Genomic DNA, 15,641 nt, shown 5'->3' on the forward strand with positions numbered 1-15,641 from the left:
GTATCACAATTTCCACAAAAATATTGGGCAGCACGACTGTTTTCAACATTGATAATAATCAGAAATGTTTCTTGAGCAGCAAATCAGCATATTAGAATGATTTCTGAAGATCATGTGACACTGAAGACTGGAGTAATGATGCTGAAAATTCAGCTTTGCATCATATGAATTTTTAAATATATCACAACAGACAACAGCTACTTTAAATTGTAATAATATTACACAATATTAGTTTTTATTGTATTTTTGATCAAATGAATGCAGTTTTTTAAAAATGAATACATAAAAAAATCTTACCAACCCCAAACTTTTGAACGTTATCATTCACTATATTCATGTGTTAATTAAGCACAAAGTTTGTAATCTTTTGCTTACAAATATAAAGTATGTAAACTATAATCTCACTGTAAGTGTGACTTCTCAAGAGGAGTTATTATTATTTCATCTGAGCTTTAACAGTTGAGATTTAACTGGAGTCCTATGTTTTGGGTTGATCACTGCCTCAACAATGTTTTTTTTTTTTCAGCTTTGCCACATATACATATTTTAGAAATGAACCATTCAATCAACAAAATTAAACACAATAATCCACAAGTAATCCACAGCACTCCAGTCCATCAGTTAACATCTGGAGAAGACAAAAGCTGAAACAAATCCATCATTAATGCATTTGATAACTTTAAACTGTTGTTTCTGTTAAAAATATATAAAAGTCCATAATCCGTAATATTTCTTTCTTCAGTAAAAAAATATCCTGTCTGAATCAGGATAGAAATCAAGCACCGTTTACAAGCCAAAACAGTCCAAAAACAGCTCTAAACGAATATGTGCATGGATTTTGATGTGAGAGACAACAGGAGATGGACTTTTTCACTGAAGGAAGCGTTATTATGGATTATGGACTCATATTTTAGTCAGAAACAATGGACTGAAGTTAAAAACTGTGTTTCTTGCAAACATGCAGCTTGTGTCTTCTCCAGATGTTAACTGATGGACTGGAGTGGTGTGGATTACTTGTGGATTATTGTGATGTTTTTATCAGCTGTTTGGACTCTCGTTCTGACGGCACCCATTCACTGCAGAGCATCCATTGCTGAGACACTGATGCAATGCTACATTTCTACAAATCTGATGAAGAAACAAACTCACCTACATCTTAGATGTTCAGAAGGTGAGGACATTTCCAGTACATTTTCATTATTAGGTTAACTATTCCTTTAAAGTCTCATAAGAATGTAAATGACATGTCCCGTGTAAAGAGCGACTCTGAGTGTCCAAGAAAAGCCTGCTCTCTGTATTCATCATGTGTCACGTCTCGGGTCAGGCAGTGTTTGTATGAGTGCATTGAACTGCTGGTGTTGAGAGGTCAGCTGTAAATAAGCAGTTAGATGACAGCGCTGACCACTAGCTCAGTCCTTTTTAGAAGGACAGCGTTCTGAATCCGAGAGGCCGTGAAAAACATTCATCTGTCTGGGATCCATACGCACGGCACATTGGACAATAAAATCATCATCCGCGCCGCAGGCCGTAGTTAATGTCAACACATTAGCTTCTCATTAAGTTGTCTCTTCAGTTCATGAAGACAGAGACATGTGTTTTAAAATGCCACTGGAACCTCATAAAGACAAAATAGGATGACTTCATTTTGGACCTGCGTTTGTGCTCCTAGTTTTTCTTCCTCGAGTTGTTTTTCCTGGTCAGTTGAAGGCTGCTTTGACAGACAGGGTGTGTGAGAGAGCAGGGAATTGGGTTTGGCAGGTGGCAGTGGGATACTAAAGGGTGTTTTGTGCAGCTAACAAGACAAACCAACACATGCATTACTGTTCAAAAGTTTGGGGTTAATTAAACTGGTCAAAAGTGACAGCAAAGACATTTATTTTATTTCTGTCTCAAATAAAGTTTTCGTTCATTAAAGTATGTAGCATGTTTTCATAAAAATATGAAGCAGCACAACTGTTTTCAACATCGATAATGATCAGAAATGTTTCTTGAGCAGCAAATCAGCATATTACAATGATTTCTGAAGATCACGTGACACTGAAGACTGGAGTAATGATGCTGAAAATATAGCTGCGCATCACAGAAATAAATTACAGTTTAACACATAACCACACAGAAATCAGCTCTTTTAAATTGTAATACTATTTCGGAATATTACTGTATTTTTGCAGCCTTGGTGAGAATGAGACTTCTTTCAAAATAATTAAAAATCTTACTGACGTCAAACATTTTCTAAATGACCCAATGAAGTAAAAGCATTGTGTGGCTGTTATTTGTTGGTTTGCTCTGAGGCATCTACAGCGGCCCTGAGAAGTGTTTGCAGACTTACATCACAGTAAATGGGTCACTACACACTGTTGTTGTATTATTTTACTATTTTATAAGTCCACTTATAATTTCAGTCATTTGAATCAACACCCACTGCTGTGATTGGCTAATATCATTTCATAGCATCCATTAATGGAGTCATTTGTCATTAGCGTTTGCAGTAGGTTACAGTGGCATTTCTGGAAAACCACCAGGCGTTTCTCCAGGGAAGTGACGTTCTGTCCCGGGATACAGTAATAACAGTCGCTTGTTTGTGTCTGAACTATCTGCGGTATGTGCTGTGCCTCTTCAGGATTTTCCTTGATGCTCTGTTAACTCCGCTGATGACCGGGTTGATGGGGTTCGGTAGTGCCACATCACTTTGACCGGACTCATTTAACTCTGTGTATATGAAGCTAAATTTCCTCTTGTGCTGCCTGGTGAACTTTCATTTTGGATATTGACCTTTTTACCTTCTTGACCTTATTTGTTGGTGATTTGAGATCTACCAGCATCCAATCCAACATAACAAGAAAGTTAAATCAATAGCAAGAGTCTCATTCCCAAAACTTCAAATAATCAACACAGCATCAAATAAAATCCTGCTTTAATATACTGTATGCGTGTAATAATAAGTAACATGAGTCTTGTTGATTAAACTGGATTATGCACATGCTATTCTAAGACTAAAATGATTGTACAACATTTGAACTGAAGGTTAAAACCAAACAATAAACAAATAAGTAAATTAAAAAAAAATAATAATAATAAAGAAACAATTATATCTCATGGTCTGAGTTTAAAAATCATTTTATCAAAGTCATTTATTTGAATATTATTTATATACATCAGGGGCCGTATGTAAAGCCGCTCAGAGTAAAAGTTTAGTCCTAAGTGTGTCAAAATTCTAAGAACGACGTCATTTTACTCTTATTCCTAGACTTAAGAATAAGAGTGATTCATAAATGTTCCTAAGACTAGGTCTCAGCTCCTAAATTATTTAAGAGAGCTGGAGAGGTCTCCTAACCTAGTTAGGAGTAACAAGACGGCAGCAAAAAGGAGGAGACCGAAACACTTCCCAACGAAGATATGACATATTGGAGTTTGATGATATGGAGTTGATAAAATTATGCAAACTTGATTTTCAAGATCAAGTCAACACTCAACAAGTCAATGCTCTAACTGCAGAAATGAAAGTAGTAATTACATTTTTTTTTGGCTGGAAAGCTGGAAAAATTCAGCAATGCACGGTGATGACACAGTAAGCAGGGTCTTGCATATCATGGCACTAACCCCACCAAACACAACAGTGGCCAAAAGTGATGCGTGGATTTATTTATTTTTTCTCTGACCCCACATTTCACTTAAACCATCAAAATATGAAGGGAAAAAATAAAACACTGACCAGTGTTGCCAACTGCTTTTAATTGAAAGACGCTAAAACTGGTCACTTAATGTTGCTAGATGACCTCATAAAGGTGAGTTCACTGATTTTGTACTCTGATCCTAAGTTGTACTGTAGGATCTCTTATAAAATAGCTTACCTTTGGATGTTAATTCATGTTCATTATATACTATAGTAGTAAAAAGAAAGATATAATGGGTTCGCTTGCCGCTTGAACTGAGGCGCTAAAGCGATCGCGCCTGCCGCATTAAAGAGCGCCAAACCCGTATTTATTGTTTGAATTTCATTATGAATTTGGCATCATTTTAAAGCTGATACGTTATTAAAAAGTAACAAAGCACAAAGCTTTTGCGATTTACTGGACGGCAAGTGTGCTTCAAATAATAAGAAGTTCATGCATTAACAGAACACAGCATATAGACTAAGATCTTGATAAGAAGAAGCCATATTAGTAATGATTATAAACGAGAATTGTTAACGATATTGCCAATATCCACACAGCTGACAGCTTTACCTGTTGAAAATCTGAAAATCTTCACTCGCAAATTAAATTTGTATTTTTACCGTTTTAGTCGCAGTCTGGAGCCCTGTACAGTTTTTGTTAATATTTTGAATTGGCTTGTGTTTATTTTCAGATTTCATTTTAATTTTAGTTAAATTTGTATTAATTTTATGTGTTTTTGTCTTTTTTTAAAAATATAATTCTGTTTAGGTTTAATTCATTTTTATTTCAGTTTAGTTTCAGTATTCAGTAGTGTTCAGTATTTTTCAGTATTAACAAAAAAATACATTTTAAAATATAATACAATTGAAAAGATTTACTGTATTTTTAAACAAATACATGCAGCCTTGGTGAACAGATTAGACATCTTTCGAAAACATTGTACTGACGAAATTGGACTGACTCCAAACTTTGAATGCTAGTTTATTTCAAGGTTTGAAACATTCTCGTATATAAACACTCAAAATCTGAAGTGGGGACAGATTGAGATTTACAACACAACACAATCATCTTCATCAGCATTGCCACAAGAAGGCGTATTGTAAACGTTATTGTATATTGTACTTTTCTGGTCAGTTTTCTCTTTCGGGTCAAATACTCGCGTGACAGAGCAACAGTTTGAAGAATCGTGCTGAGCAAGATCGTTAAACCGTCGACGTGTTTATATCTGGCTACCTGAATAACATCTGGTTTAAGAGGAAAGTCTATCACCCCCTCGAGTCCTGAGGTTTGTTACTGCCACACTAATGCAAGTTAAATATGTTCAGCAAACAGATCACCTGCAGTGTGTTGGCCACGTGTTGTGCATTAATATACTTCAGACAAATATGTTCATGGTCTGAAGATTTCTGAATCTAGTCACTGCATTTCCTAGCCAGGTCTGTCTTAAAAGACATTTATATTTCAATCCGACAGACCTGGTTAATAACAATAAAACGTGTGCAGTGTGGGACAGCCTTAGGAAAATGCCTCCGGTCACACCCCTGCATACTTGCTGTCTTATCGAAATCTCACACCCTTGTTAGCACACAGTCTCAAGATTCTGCTGCTGTGCCCGTCTCAGTCCGCTGGCATCCGAGGCATCAGAAGCAGTTTCAGCGACTCTGAGTTTCTGACATAACACCAACTTGGTTATGAGGTGTGGAATTATTATTAAATCATTCATTATTCTTCGTTTAACTGTCAAGTCCAGAGTAACCGCATCAGGCAGTGTTTTACTCAGCACTCAAATACAGGTTCCAAAGAGGTTTTTTCTTTGCCAAATTAACCTTTTTTCACTATAAATAACCTTTTGTGGAATGGAAGGACTCCATTGATGGTAAAAGTTATTCAAAGAACCAACAATGCCAATAAAGAAGCTTTGTCTGAAGGAAGGACACAGTGGTAGTTGCACAGGGTTTCAGGATTTAAACCTACAACCTTTGGTTTACTAGATATTTACCCACTCAACCACACCAACCCAACGATGTTAGACTGGCAGTGCCGGTCCTAAACTTCAGAGGGCCCTAAAAAACCAGGAGGCCCCTGTCAGAGTGTTTATAAAAACCCCAAAATGACCCTTGAACCTTCCAGAGCAGTTTCACTGTCAACAAACAACAGTCAGTAATACAATAAAAAAGAAGAAGAAAATAGGACAAATACAATAGAAAAAAGATACAAATGTAGTAAACAATTTAGCCTACTAAACATAATAGACTATTGTACAGAAATGGAACATAAAAATTAAACACTGCATAGTCTTCACTGTATTACCTAAATATACATCGATTTTTATTAAAGTTACTGAGGTTTGTTTCTTTTGTTGTTTGATTAACAGCAGGTTTATTGGCTGCTGTCGCTTTAAGACCAAATGCACTGATCTAATAAAATGACAAACATTTGATTACTTTCCCAACTGTTTATGTTTACAAGATGAAACTAACTGCATTTACGTGAAAACTCGCCAATACGGACATTTTGACACTTTAAGCGCATTTGTGAAGACCAATGTAGCTTGTACTTGTCTGTGTCTTGCTCCGTCTTGGATCGTGGCCTGGGGAGCAACGTCTCTTTCGTACCCAGGCTCACTGGAAATATGTGCCTCTACCTGCGAGGTCTGTCGGGACAGTATCCAGCAGTGTAATATGAAAAATAGAGACATTTATCGAAGAAGATACAAGAAACCTTGTACGTAGGAAAATGACGCCTCAGTCCCCTTTAAAGGGGTCATGACCTGCCTCAGCTTTTTATTCTGTACTGTTCTCTGAGATTAAAGTGTTTAAAACAGCAAGGTCTGGGAAATCAACTGGTCCGGTCAAATATACTGGCTCCTTGCCACATGTTGCTCCACTTTTGGGAGTAATCCTACAAAGTTCATCGTCCAGTGGAAAAGCATTTTGTTTGCAACTTGTTGCTTTTTCAATGAGCACTTCAGAGCTAGAGTTTATGAGGTTCATGGCATCTCATCTTTTAAAGATATTCTGTCAAATAGTCTGTTCTTATTGTGTGCAGCCTGTTTGTTTTTTTGAGTACTCGACAGATCAGTCAAACGTGTTCCAGTGATGCCTGGAATTGACATTTTAATTACAATAGTCAGCACACACGGCTCACACATTGAAGTCAGTGGATGTTGCAGGTGTAGTTTCTTCTGTGTCTTTGTGGAGAAACATGCTAATCTTCCAGCTCAAGATCCAGACCTCATCACACTCTTCTCAGCAGATGCACAACCATGAAATGGCAAACGTTTAAGTCCTTTTTATCTCAATAAAATTTGAGGCTTTTATAGAATTATTCAGATTACCAAACAAACTGTGATCTTTCTGCAGGAAATGCCTCATCACAAGCGCATGGATGAGTCCTATTATAATGAGCTGTTTTGCACCTGTTTTTCTCCTTTGAAGAGCGGACTTTGCAGCAAGATCTGTCAGTTTCATATCTCGTAGAATCTGATGTTTGGTCAGTGCTCTGCAGCTGCGACCTGCTGTTTATTTTGTTCAGGCTAACAGAAAGATTGTTTAACTTAAGTCATAATGACCATTGACAGTGAAGTATGAACTTCAAACAAATTTCATAATCAGCAGCAAATGGTGTTTTCAGTCTGCACTTATTAATAAATGCAGTGGCCATATGTTCAAATACATGAGCTGCAGTGCTCATGTAGACAATAGGTGCTTCACGATGCCATAGAAGAACCTTTTTTGTCTAAATGGTTCCATAAAGAACCTTTAACATATGAAGAACCTTTCTGTTTCACAAAAGGTTCTTTGTGGCGAAAGAAGGTTCTTCAGATTATAAAGGTAAGAAAGAGATGGTTCTTTGTGGAACCAAAAATGGTTCTTCTATGGCATCGCTGTTAACAACCTTTTAAGCACCTTAATTTTTCATCATCAGATTCAATTAATTAAATCCGATTTCAGAAAATGTTCAGTTTGTATGAACCCTAAAAAAATCGATTCACGTTTGTTTTTACATGCATTTTTGCATGTCTCATTCAATGGCAAGTTCATACCAAAAATGGTTCTTCTATGGCATCGCTGTTAACAACCTTTTAAGCACCTTCATTTTTCATCATCAGATTCAATTAATTAAATCCGATTTCAGAAAATGTTCAGTTTGTATGAACCCTAAAAAAAATCGATTCACGTTTGTTTTTACATGCATTTTTGCATGTCTCATTCAATGGCAAGTTCATAAGATGTCAATAGACATACGCATGTTGGTAAGAAGGTATCTTTGAATCTGACTGAGAACATTCAGGCATTTGCATGCTTAGTTTTTTCCTTTTGATCCAATTATTTTAGGTCTACATCATCCCTTTCTATACAGTTTAACTTTCATTCAGATGAAGCTCAATTGGAATATTTGAGGTGTTTAGATTAAGGATTTTCAATCTGATTGAGCTCTTAATGTGATTGTCAGCGGATTATTCAAGATTTCAAGATTCAAGATTTTTATTTGTCACATACATGGTTATATAGAGTTATATAGAGTATATATATATATTGGTCGAGCTCAATTGGAATATTTGAGGTGTTTAGATTAAGGATTTTCAATCCGATTGAGCTATTAATGTGATTGTCAGCAGACTATTTTGGTGTATGTAAACGTAGCTAATCAGACGCGCAACATTTCCAGATTTTTTTAGACGGGAAGGTTTTTGTGTTCTTTGTTTGAACGTCATGTTTTGACTCTCTAAAGACCTCAGACTGGGTTTAGAAACATCCTCAGACCGAATCAAACTACAGTTGCTTAAACTGTAAGAAACCGATGTTTCACGAATTTGTGTGCTGCAATCCAGCCCAATTCAGCCTGTTTGGTATGAAATGTGAAAGATTTAGGGGTGTAAAAATGCTAAATTTTGATTTCATATTTAATTTTTGGTTTCAGGGGCTGGAATTCAGAGCCAGAATTATAATAGTGCCTAGTAAAGATAAAATATTGAGGCTTGTGCATGTTTCCATGTCTCTTTTTTATTAAAATAGACTTCCTAATAGCTGATGTTTAGATTAAGGATTTTCAATCTGATTGAGCTCTTAATGTGATTGTCAGCGGATTATTCAAGATTTCAAGATTCAAGATTTTTATTTGTCACATACATGGTTATATAGAGTTATATAGAGTATATATATATATTGGTCCATGCATAGATGCAGGGCCGGACTTTATATAGAGTTATATAGAGTACATTTATACATATATATATAGAGTTAGTTGGATTATTTTGGTGTATGTAAACGTAGCTAATCAGACTTGCGACACAGATTTTTTTAGACGGGAAGGTTTTTGTGTTCTTTGTTTGAACGTCATGTTTTGACTCTCTAAAGACCTCACCTTTGGTTGACTGGGTTTAGAAACATCCTCAGACCGAATCAAACTACAGTTGCTTAAACTGTAAGAAACCGATGTTTCACGAATTTGTGTGCTGCAATCCAGCCCAATTCAGCCTGTTTGGTATGAAATGTGAAAGATTTAGGGGTGTAAAAATGCTAAATTTTGATTTCATATTTAATTTTTGGTTTCAGGGGCTGGAATTCAGAGCCAGAATTATAATAGTGCCTAGTAAAGATAAAATATTGAGGCTTGTGCATGTTTCCATGTCTCTTTTTGATTAAAATAGACTTCCTAATAGCTGATGTTCTCTCTTTTCCAGTCGGTGGTGAAGACGGGTCGGCTGCTCATCAGTCACGAGGCTCCGGTGACCGGAGGATTCGCAGCTGAGATCAGCTCTACGGTTCAGGTGAGGCTCTTGTGGATGTCATGCTTTACAGATTGAGCAGGAGCATACAGCATTTTCTGCTTTTTGACACTATAACTAAATAATCGTTGGACTTTAAGAATAAAAATTGTGCATTTTATTTGGTAGACTTGTGGCTAGTTGCAGAAACTTAGCCTCTACATTAAAACTCTATGCTATGCGTTCTTAAAGGGGTCATATGATGCTTTTTTAAAGATCATTCATTATTTTGTGTATTTGGTGTAACAGAATATGTTGACATGCTTTAATGTTCAAAAGTGTGTTCTTGTACTATGTAATCAACCTTCAAAAATCCGTACTCATGAACGCTTGTACAGGCATATGAAAATCTCTGGATGTGCTCTTGATATCAAGGATGCATCAAATGAGGAATGTTGTATTTTTAGTGTCCATTGCCCACTGCTTATAATGTAGTGGCCCACTAAAAAGATGTGTTTTGTGTCCTCTTGTCCTTCCTAGTTTGTTTTTTCCAGGGAAAAGACCGGTCTTCACAACAACGCAAATCCTTTCTTTGAATCCTTGAAATTCAGAAGCAGACTTTCTTAAGAACTAGTCTAACCAGCTAGTAGTTAGTCAAGGGGCAATCTGCCTTATTTTTTGGATTCAAATTGAGTGTTTCAAGAAGCATTTCTTAATATTATCAATGCTGAACACCGTTATAGTTTTGCATAAACATTTTTTTTAAGGATTCTTTGATCTGAAAGTCGAAAAGAACAGCATTCATTTAAAATAGAAATCTATTATAGATAGATAGATGTTTTTATTCTCACTTTTGATCAATTTAATGCATCCTTGCTGAGTTCAAGTAAGTGCTGACCTCAAGCTTTTGAACGGTCGTGTTCAGATTCATGAGCGTCTCGTGCCTCGGCGAGCTCGTGCTGATGGTGGAAATTTTCTCAAGAGATTGGTCCATGCATAGATGCAGGGCCGGCCTTTAAACACGTTTCCATTGATGTCAGAGTTTGTTAAAGCACCTGTGAGCAGGGGTGGACACACTGGGCGCTGGTGAGTCAGCCGGATGTGCACAGATAATGGCATTGAGCAGAAAAGATGCTAAAAAAGGCTTTTAGCCTGAGCTGTGGTCAAGCTACTGACGTCTGCGATAACGGCGGCTAACATGTCTGCCCTTCACCTAAACACCCAGGGCCCAATATATAACGCACATGCCATTTCTGCAGTCTAGTGTTGTCACGATACCAACATTTCAGTTGTTGTTACCAATATCAGTAAGATTTCACAGTTAGTTTCACTGTTAGCTCCAATCTCAGTACCATAGCAAAAACTACTGTAACTATTTAATTGTAATGTTTTTAGGTAACTATTTGAAAATCAAAATATTAAATAAATTAAATTAGCTAATAATCAAGCATATAGCCTATACAACCTGGCTCAGTGGTAGAGCATTGCTTTAGCAGCGCAAAAGGTCGTAGGTTCGATTCCCAGGGAACACACATACTGGTAAAAAATGTATAGCCTGAATGCACTGTAAGTCAAGACAAATTCTGAAAAACAAGAACAGTGTTCTGTTGTATTGAAAAGGTTAGTTCAGCCAAAGATTTAAATACTGTCAACAATTACAGTATGTTCCAGAATCCAAGTCTTTTTTTTTTCTCGTAAACATACCATATAATGCAATTAAGGAAGGTTTCATTTTACATGGATATTGGTACAGGAGTGAAGTACAGGCTTGCATAATAAATAATAGTTTAGCAACAAAACATTACATTGTGAATATGGAAACATTTGGATCCACAAGAGAGGTACATGAACCCATAAATTTGGTCCAGCTTTGCAGCTTTACAATACTGAGTTATTACACTGAACTACACTTGTTTTTCTTCCCATATCCTCACATCTCATCGCATTTATTCATGTATTTATTTATTTTCAGGGGATTTATTTGTATATTTGTACTTTAAACTTTAATTATATTAGTTTTTAAATAGGAAAAATGCTGTAGATCATAAATAGTTTTGCTTTTCATTAATTATCTGTGTTTTTTTTTTAATTTGGAAAATAAGTGTAAATAATAGTCAGTTGTTGGTCTGTGCGTTGGTACAGAAATGTTTTATCTTGTGGCTTTCAGTTTTTATCTGTCCTCACACAGTTTAAGGTAAGGCACATCAAGTTCATTTGTGTACTGAACTTCACACATGCTGGTAGTTGCAGTTTCACTTTTTGTTTAGGCTTGATGTTTATAACGTTGTTTAGAATGAATGGCACTGTAATTCATTTTGTACTTCTATGTTTTTGTTCTGTATACTTTTTAATTTGAAGGGTTCTTGTGGAGTGAGGGAAAATAAAATAAAATTTTATAGTGTTTATAATATTTATAAACATTTCAATTTATTTACCAGTATTTTACATTATTTCTGAATGTAATAAAATTTAATATATATATATAAAAAAAAATTTTTTTTACTTATTTTCTGGAAAATCCCATCAAATTGATACAACTTCTTTATCTATACTTAGCAATATTAATGGAATTTTTTGATTTATCTCTCACTTTACTTCATCTGCCATCTTGGATGATTATTTCACTGAGCTTTTTACAGTGTTTTAAGGGATTCTTTGCAAAAGATACACATGGTGCTGCCTTAGTAATGTTTCATTTTAAATTTTTTTTACAATACAATATGATTGCATCATTTTTAAGTGTAATAAAATGCAACCTATACACCGATGCGACTTGTGACTTACACACATGAACACTTTTTTTTCTCTCTCTCGCTAAAATGCAATTTTTACATAGCAACAACTTAGCAAACGCATAGGTAAGGTGTTAAAAATCACCCTAGAAAGGGTAACCGCATTGTAACGTCCTGCTAGATGCCCTCAACAGCTGATCATTGTGCTGACAGAGTTTTCAGAGGCGAACACCACTCACGATTTCTGCAGAAATTATAAAAGTCTAGTTGTGTTATTCTATCACAGTAGAGACACAGTGATACAGCAGAGAAGCTGAAATCATTGAGCAGAGGATCTAACAGAAGCTGAGAGTGTGGCAGCGTACTGTTATTCCTGGACCAGGACCTGGAACAGGGATATTTTTCACATTGATCTCTGTGCTCCTGGACAACTCCATGGAATAGTTGGAATTATATTTGATATCATCTGTCTCGCTCTGTGTGTGTGAATAAAGCAGCCAGATTCCTCTGGAATGTATGCGTGCGTGCGTGCATGTGTATGTGTGTGTGTGTGCGTGTGCGTGTGCGTGTGCGTGGTGTGTGTGTGTGTGTGTGTGTGTGTGTGAGAGAGAGAGGTGAACAGGTTTGTGGCTAGTGTTCTCCTCTAGTGTAGAGTGCATGATCAGACGGCATCTGATCATGTGTGTCTTCAGAAGGGTTGAATTGGCTCCTTTCCATATCATGAGTGTGAATTTGAATTAATTTCAAAGTGAGTGAACACTCAGGATTTGAATTGGAGTAACAGGAGGAATTTCCTGAATTGCAGTTCACACAGCAGACGAGTTTCATTAGCTTAAAGTTGGATTGAAGTGAAAAATTCATCCTGTTTCTAAATGCTCTTTTTATGAATGTTCTTGATAATCTTGTGAATGATTGATCCATGCATATGTTTAATTAGTTTAAATTCTTTGACCTTGAAATTATGTTCCGGTGAATGGCGACTCATCCAATCATTAAATCTACTTAAACCCCGCCCCTTTCTTACATTCAGCTGCATAGCTTGCATTCAGTAAGTGCCACGCCCACATCTCAACATCCAATCAATATCTGAAGCACAGAACCAAGTCCCGCCCTACATTTATTTTCTTTAATAATCAGTTTTACTCCGATGTATGTCAGAGATGAAAACGTGTCACTGTTACATTGCAACTATAACGCTTTTTTAATGTTTTTTAATGCCTATTTATTCTATATTATATTGAATACAACACATTTTTCATGTAAAGTAACTAACATACTACTTCCACATAAATAAAGCAAAGCATATGGACAGCAAAATCAGAGGTAATAGGAGCACATTCTACCAATTGAAAGTTAATTGAATGTTTGTGGGTGTATGTATATATAACTAAATTAATTTCTTCAGAATGAATTCAGCTTCATTAAATTCATATTACAGTTTTGCATTCTGATGGCTGCTTCAGTTCATATTCACGGAATGTGATTTAAAAGGCAGACATAACAAATCTGCCAAATCAAATTTCTGATTCTGAATGTCACGAGGCTCTGATTTACAGAAGCTCAGGGGTAAAAGCATGAGAAATATCCAGTCCTGACATTAGTTCCATGTACTGAGATGATTTGATGGCTCTGCTCTCAGTGACAGTGAAGTATTCTGACATGCTCTAACGCTGACCCGGTTATCAAGCGAAAAATAGCATGAAGTTCAGAATGATTGTCTAAAAATGGCCTTTGAGATCAGCGTTTCAGACATGTACGGCTTTTAAAGGGAACCGAAGGATCTGAGTGACTCAGAGGTGCTTCTGTAAACGTTTCAGTGAATCTGAGTGACTCCTGGAGAAGATTTACTTCTTCTAGTTCTCCAGTTAACAGCCAGGAAGTTACAGTACACTGTAAAAAAAATTCCGTAAAATTTATGGTAAAAAAAAAACGGCAGCTGTGGTTGCCGGAATTTTACCGTAAAAAATACGGTAGCACATTTTAGGTTTTACGGTTTTAACTTAAAAATTTACAGTTAAATACCGTAATTTCATTACCTAATATAATGTTAATATACCAACCTATTGCAAGCAGCTTTTAAATAATAACATGTATAGAAGGTGCACAGTGTCATTCACACAAACACTAAACACCATCATGGTAACACACGTGAAACTGAAATAATGCAATAAACATTAATTTAACAACATTAGGTGTAACATACAACCCTAATATACAAAACTGATAAGAAAAAACTATGACGAAACCGTTATTTAAACAAAAAAAAAAACATCAAATTTGAAATGTAAAGCAGGGAATTCTGGGAATGTCAATTTACAGTTATTCACTGTAAATTATACGGTCTTTTTCACTTACAAAAACGGTATACAACCGTAAAATTAAATGTAATGTCCAATGCAGTTTTTCACCGTATATAGTAGGGGAATTTACCGTTAACCATTTAACAGGTTTTTACTGTAGCATTTTTACAGTCTTTTACCGTTAAATTCACGGCCATTTTTTACAGTGTATGTTTATCAGTAATGACAGGTCATAAACAGCCTCATTAATATTGACTTGTATTTCATGTGGTATGATATGGGAAACATGATAAATTCATTGGCGCTGAACCTCATGTCAGTGGATTTTCTGCTTTCTTTGACCGTGAACTATGTTTCATCTTTTTTCAGAGTATGTTAGTGTTTGAGAGCGTCTGTCCTCATATGGCTTTGGGATCAAATACGCACTTCACAATCGTCTTTTTTTGGCTCTCTCGGTCGGTAATATTGGCATTTCCGTGTCACGCTAGTCTTTGAATACTCTCTAATCTGCAGCTGTTGCTGTTTCCACTCTGAAAGCCAAAAATGTGTGTTTGTGAGGCAGTGTACATAAATACATGGGACATTCTACCAGAAATGTACATTATTTGTCCTTGTCTTGTTACAGTGAATAAAAAGTATTACATCCAAAAAATGTGATTCATTAGGTTCTCAGATATTTTTAAATTTATTAAAAACACTTTTGAAAATAACAAATCCTGTTCTTGTCCTTGTCCCCAGCCAAATTGGACCTACAGCTTTCCTATTACACCTGCGTACACGTAGCACAACACGGGGTTATTGTTTTCACTCCTGTCTGCATTTGTGCCATTGTGCAATTCTAGTTGTTTATTTTTTTTGTATCTGGCCATGTTATTGTTAAATGGAATTTTAATAAATTGTTATTTTTACAAGTGGAAATGTACATTTCTGGTAGAATGTCCCATATATATATATATATATAGATGCATGTGTATGTTTGTGTGTATATACACTACCATGCAAAAGTTTGAGGTTGGTTTATATTTATTTTTTACTTTAATGCAGAGATGCATTGATCAAAAGGGACAGTAAAAGACATTTGTATGTTACAAATGATTTCTATTTCAAATAAAGGCTGTTCTTTTGATCTTTCTATTATTCAAAGAATCGTGGAAAAATAATGCATCACAGTTTCCATAAAACATTCAACATTGATAATAATCAGAAATGTTTCTCAAGCAGCAAATCAGCATATTAGAATGAT

General features: G+C 35.8%; 1 protein-coding gene across 1 annotated transcript in view; it reads left to right on the forward strand.

The window, feature by feature from the left end:
• LOC107713906 (2-oxoisovalerate dehydrogenase subunit beta, mitochondrial-like) overlaps positions 1–15,641 on the forward strand; it is a 97,201-nt gene that overhangs the window by 75,889 nt on the left and 5,671 nt on the right. The window contains exon 7 of the mRNA XM_016519555.1: positions 9,343–9,429. Coding sequence (XP_016375041.1) covers positions 9,343–9,429 — 87 coding nt within the window. The remainder of the gene's footprint in view (positions 1–9,342; positions 9,430–15,641) is intronic.

This window comes from Sinocyclocheilus rhinocerous, unplaced genomic scaffold (genome assembly GCF_001515625.1).
Source record: "Sinocyclocheilus rhinocerous isolate Xijiao unplaced genomic scaffold, SAMN03320098_v1.1 scaffold1470, whole genome shotgun sequence".
Classification (NCBI taxonomy): domain Eukaryota; kingdom Metazoa; phylum Chordata; class Actinopteri; order Cypriniformes; family Cyprinidae; genus Sinocyclocheilus; species Sinocyclocheilus rhinocerous.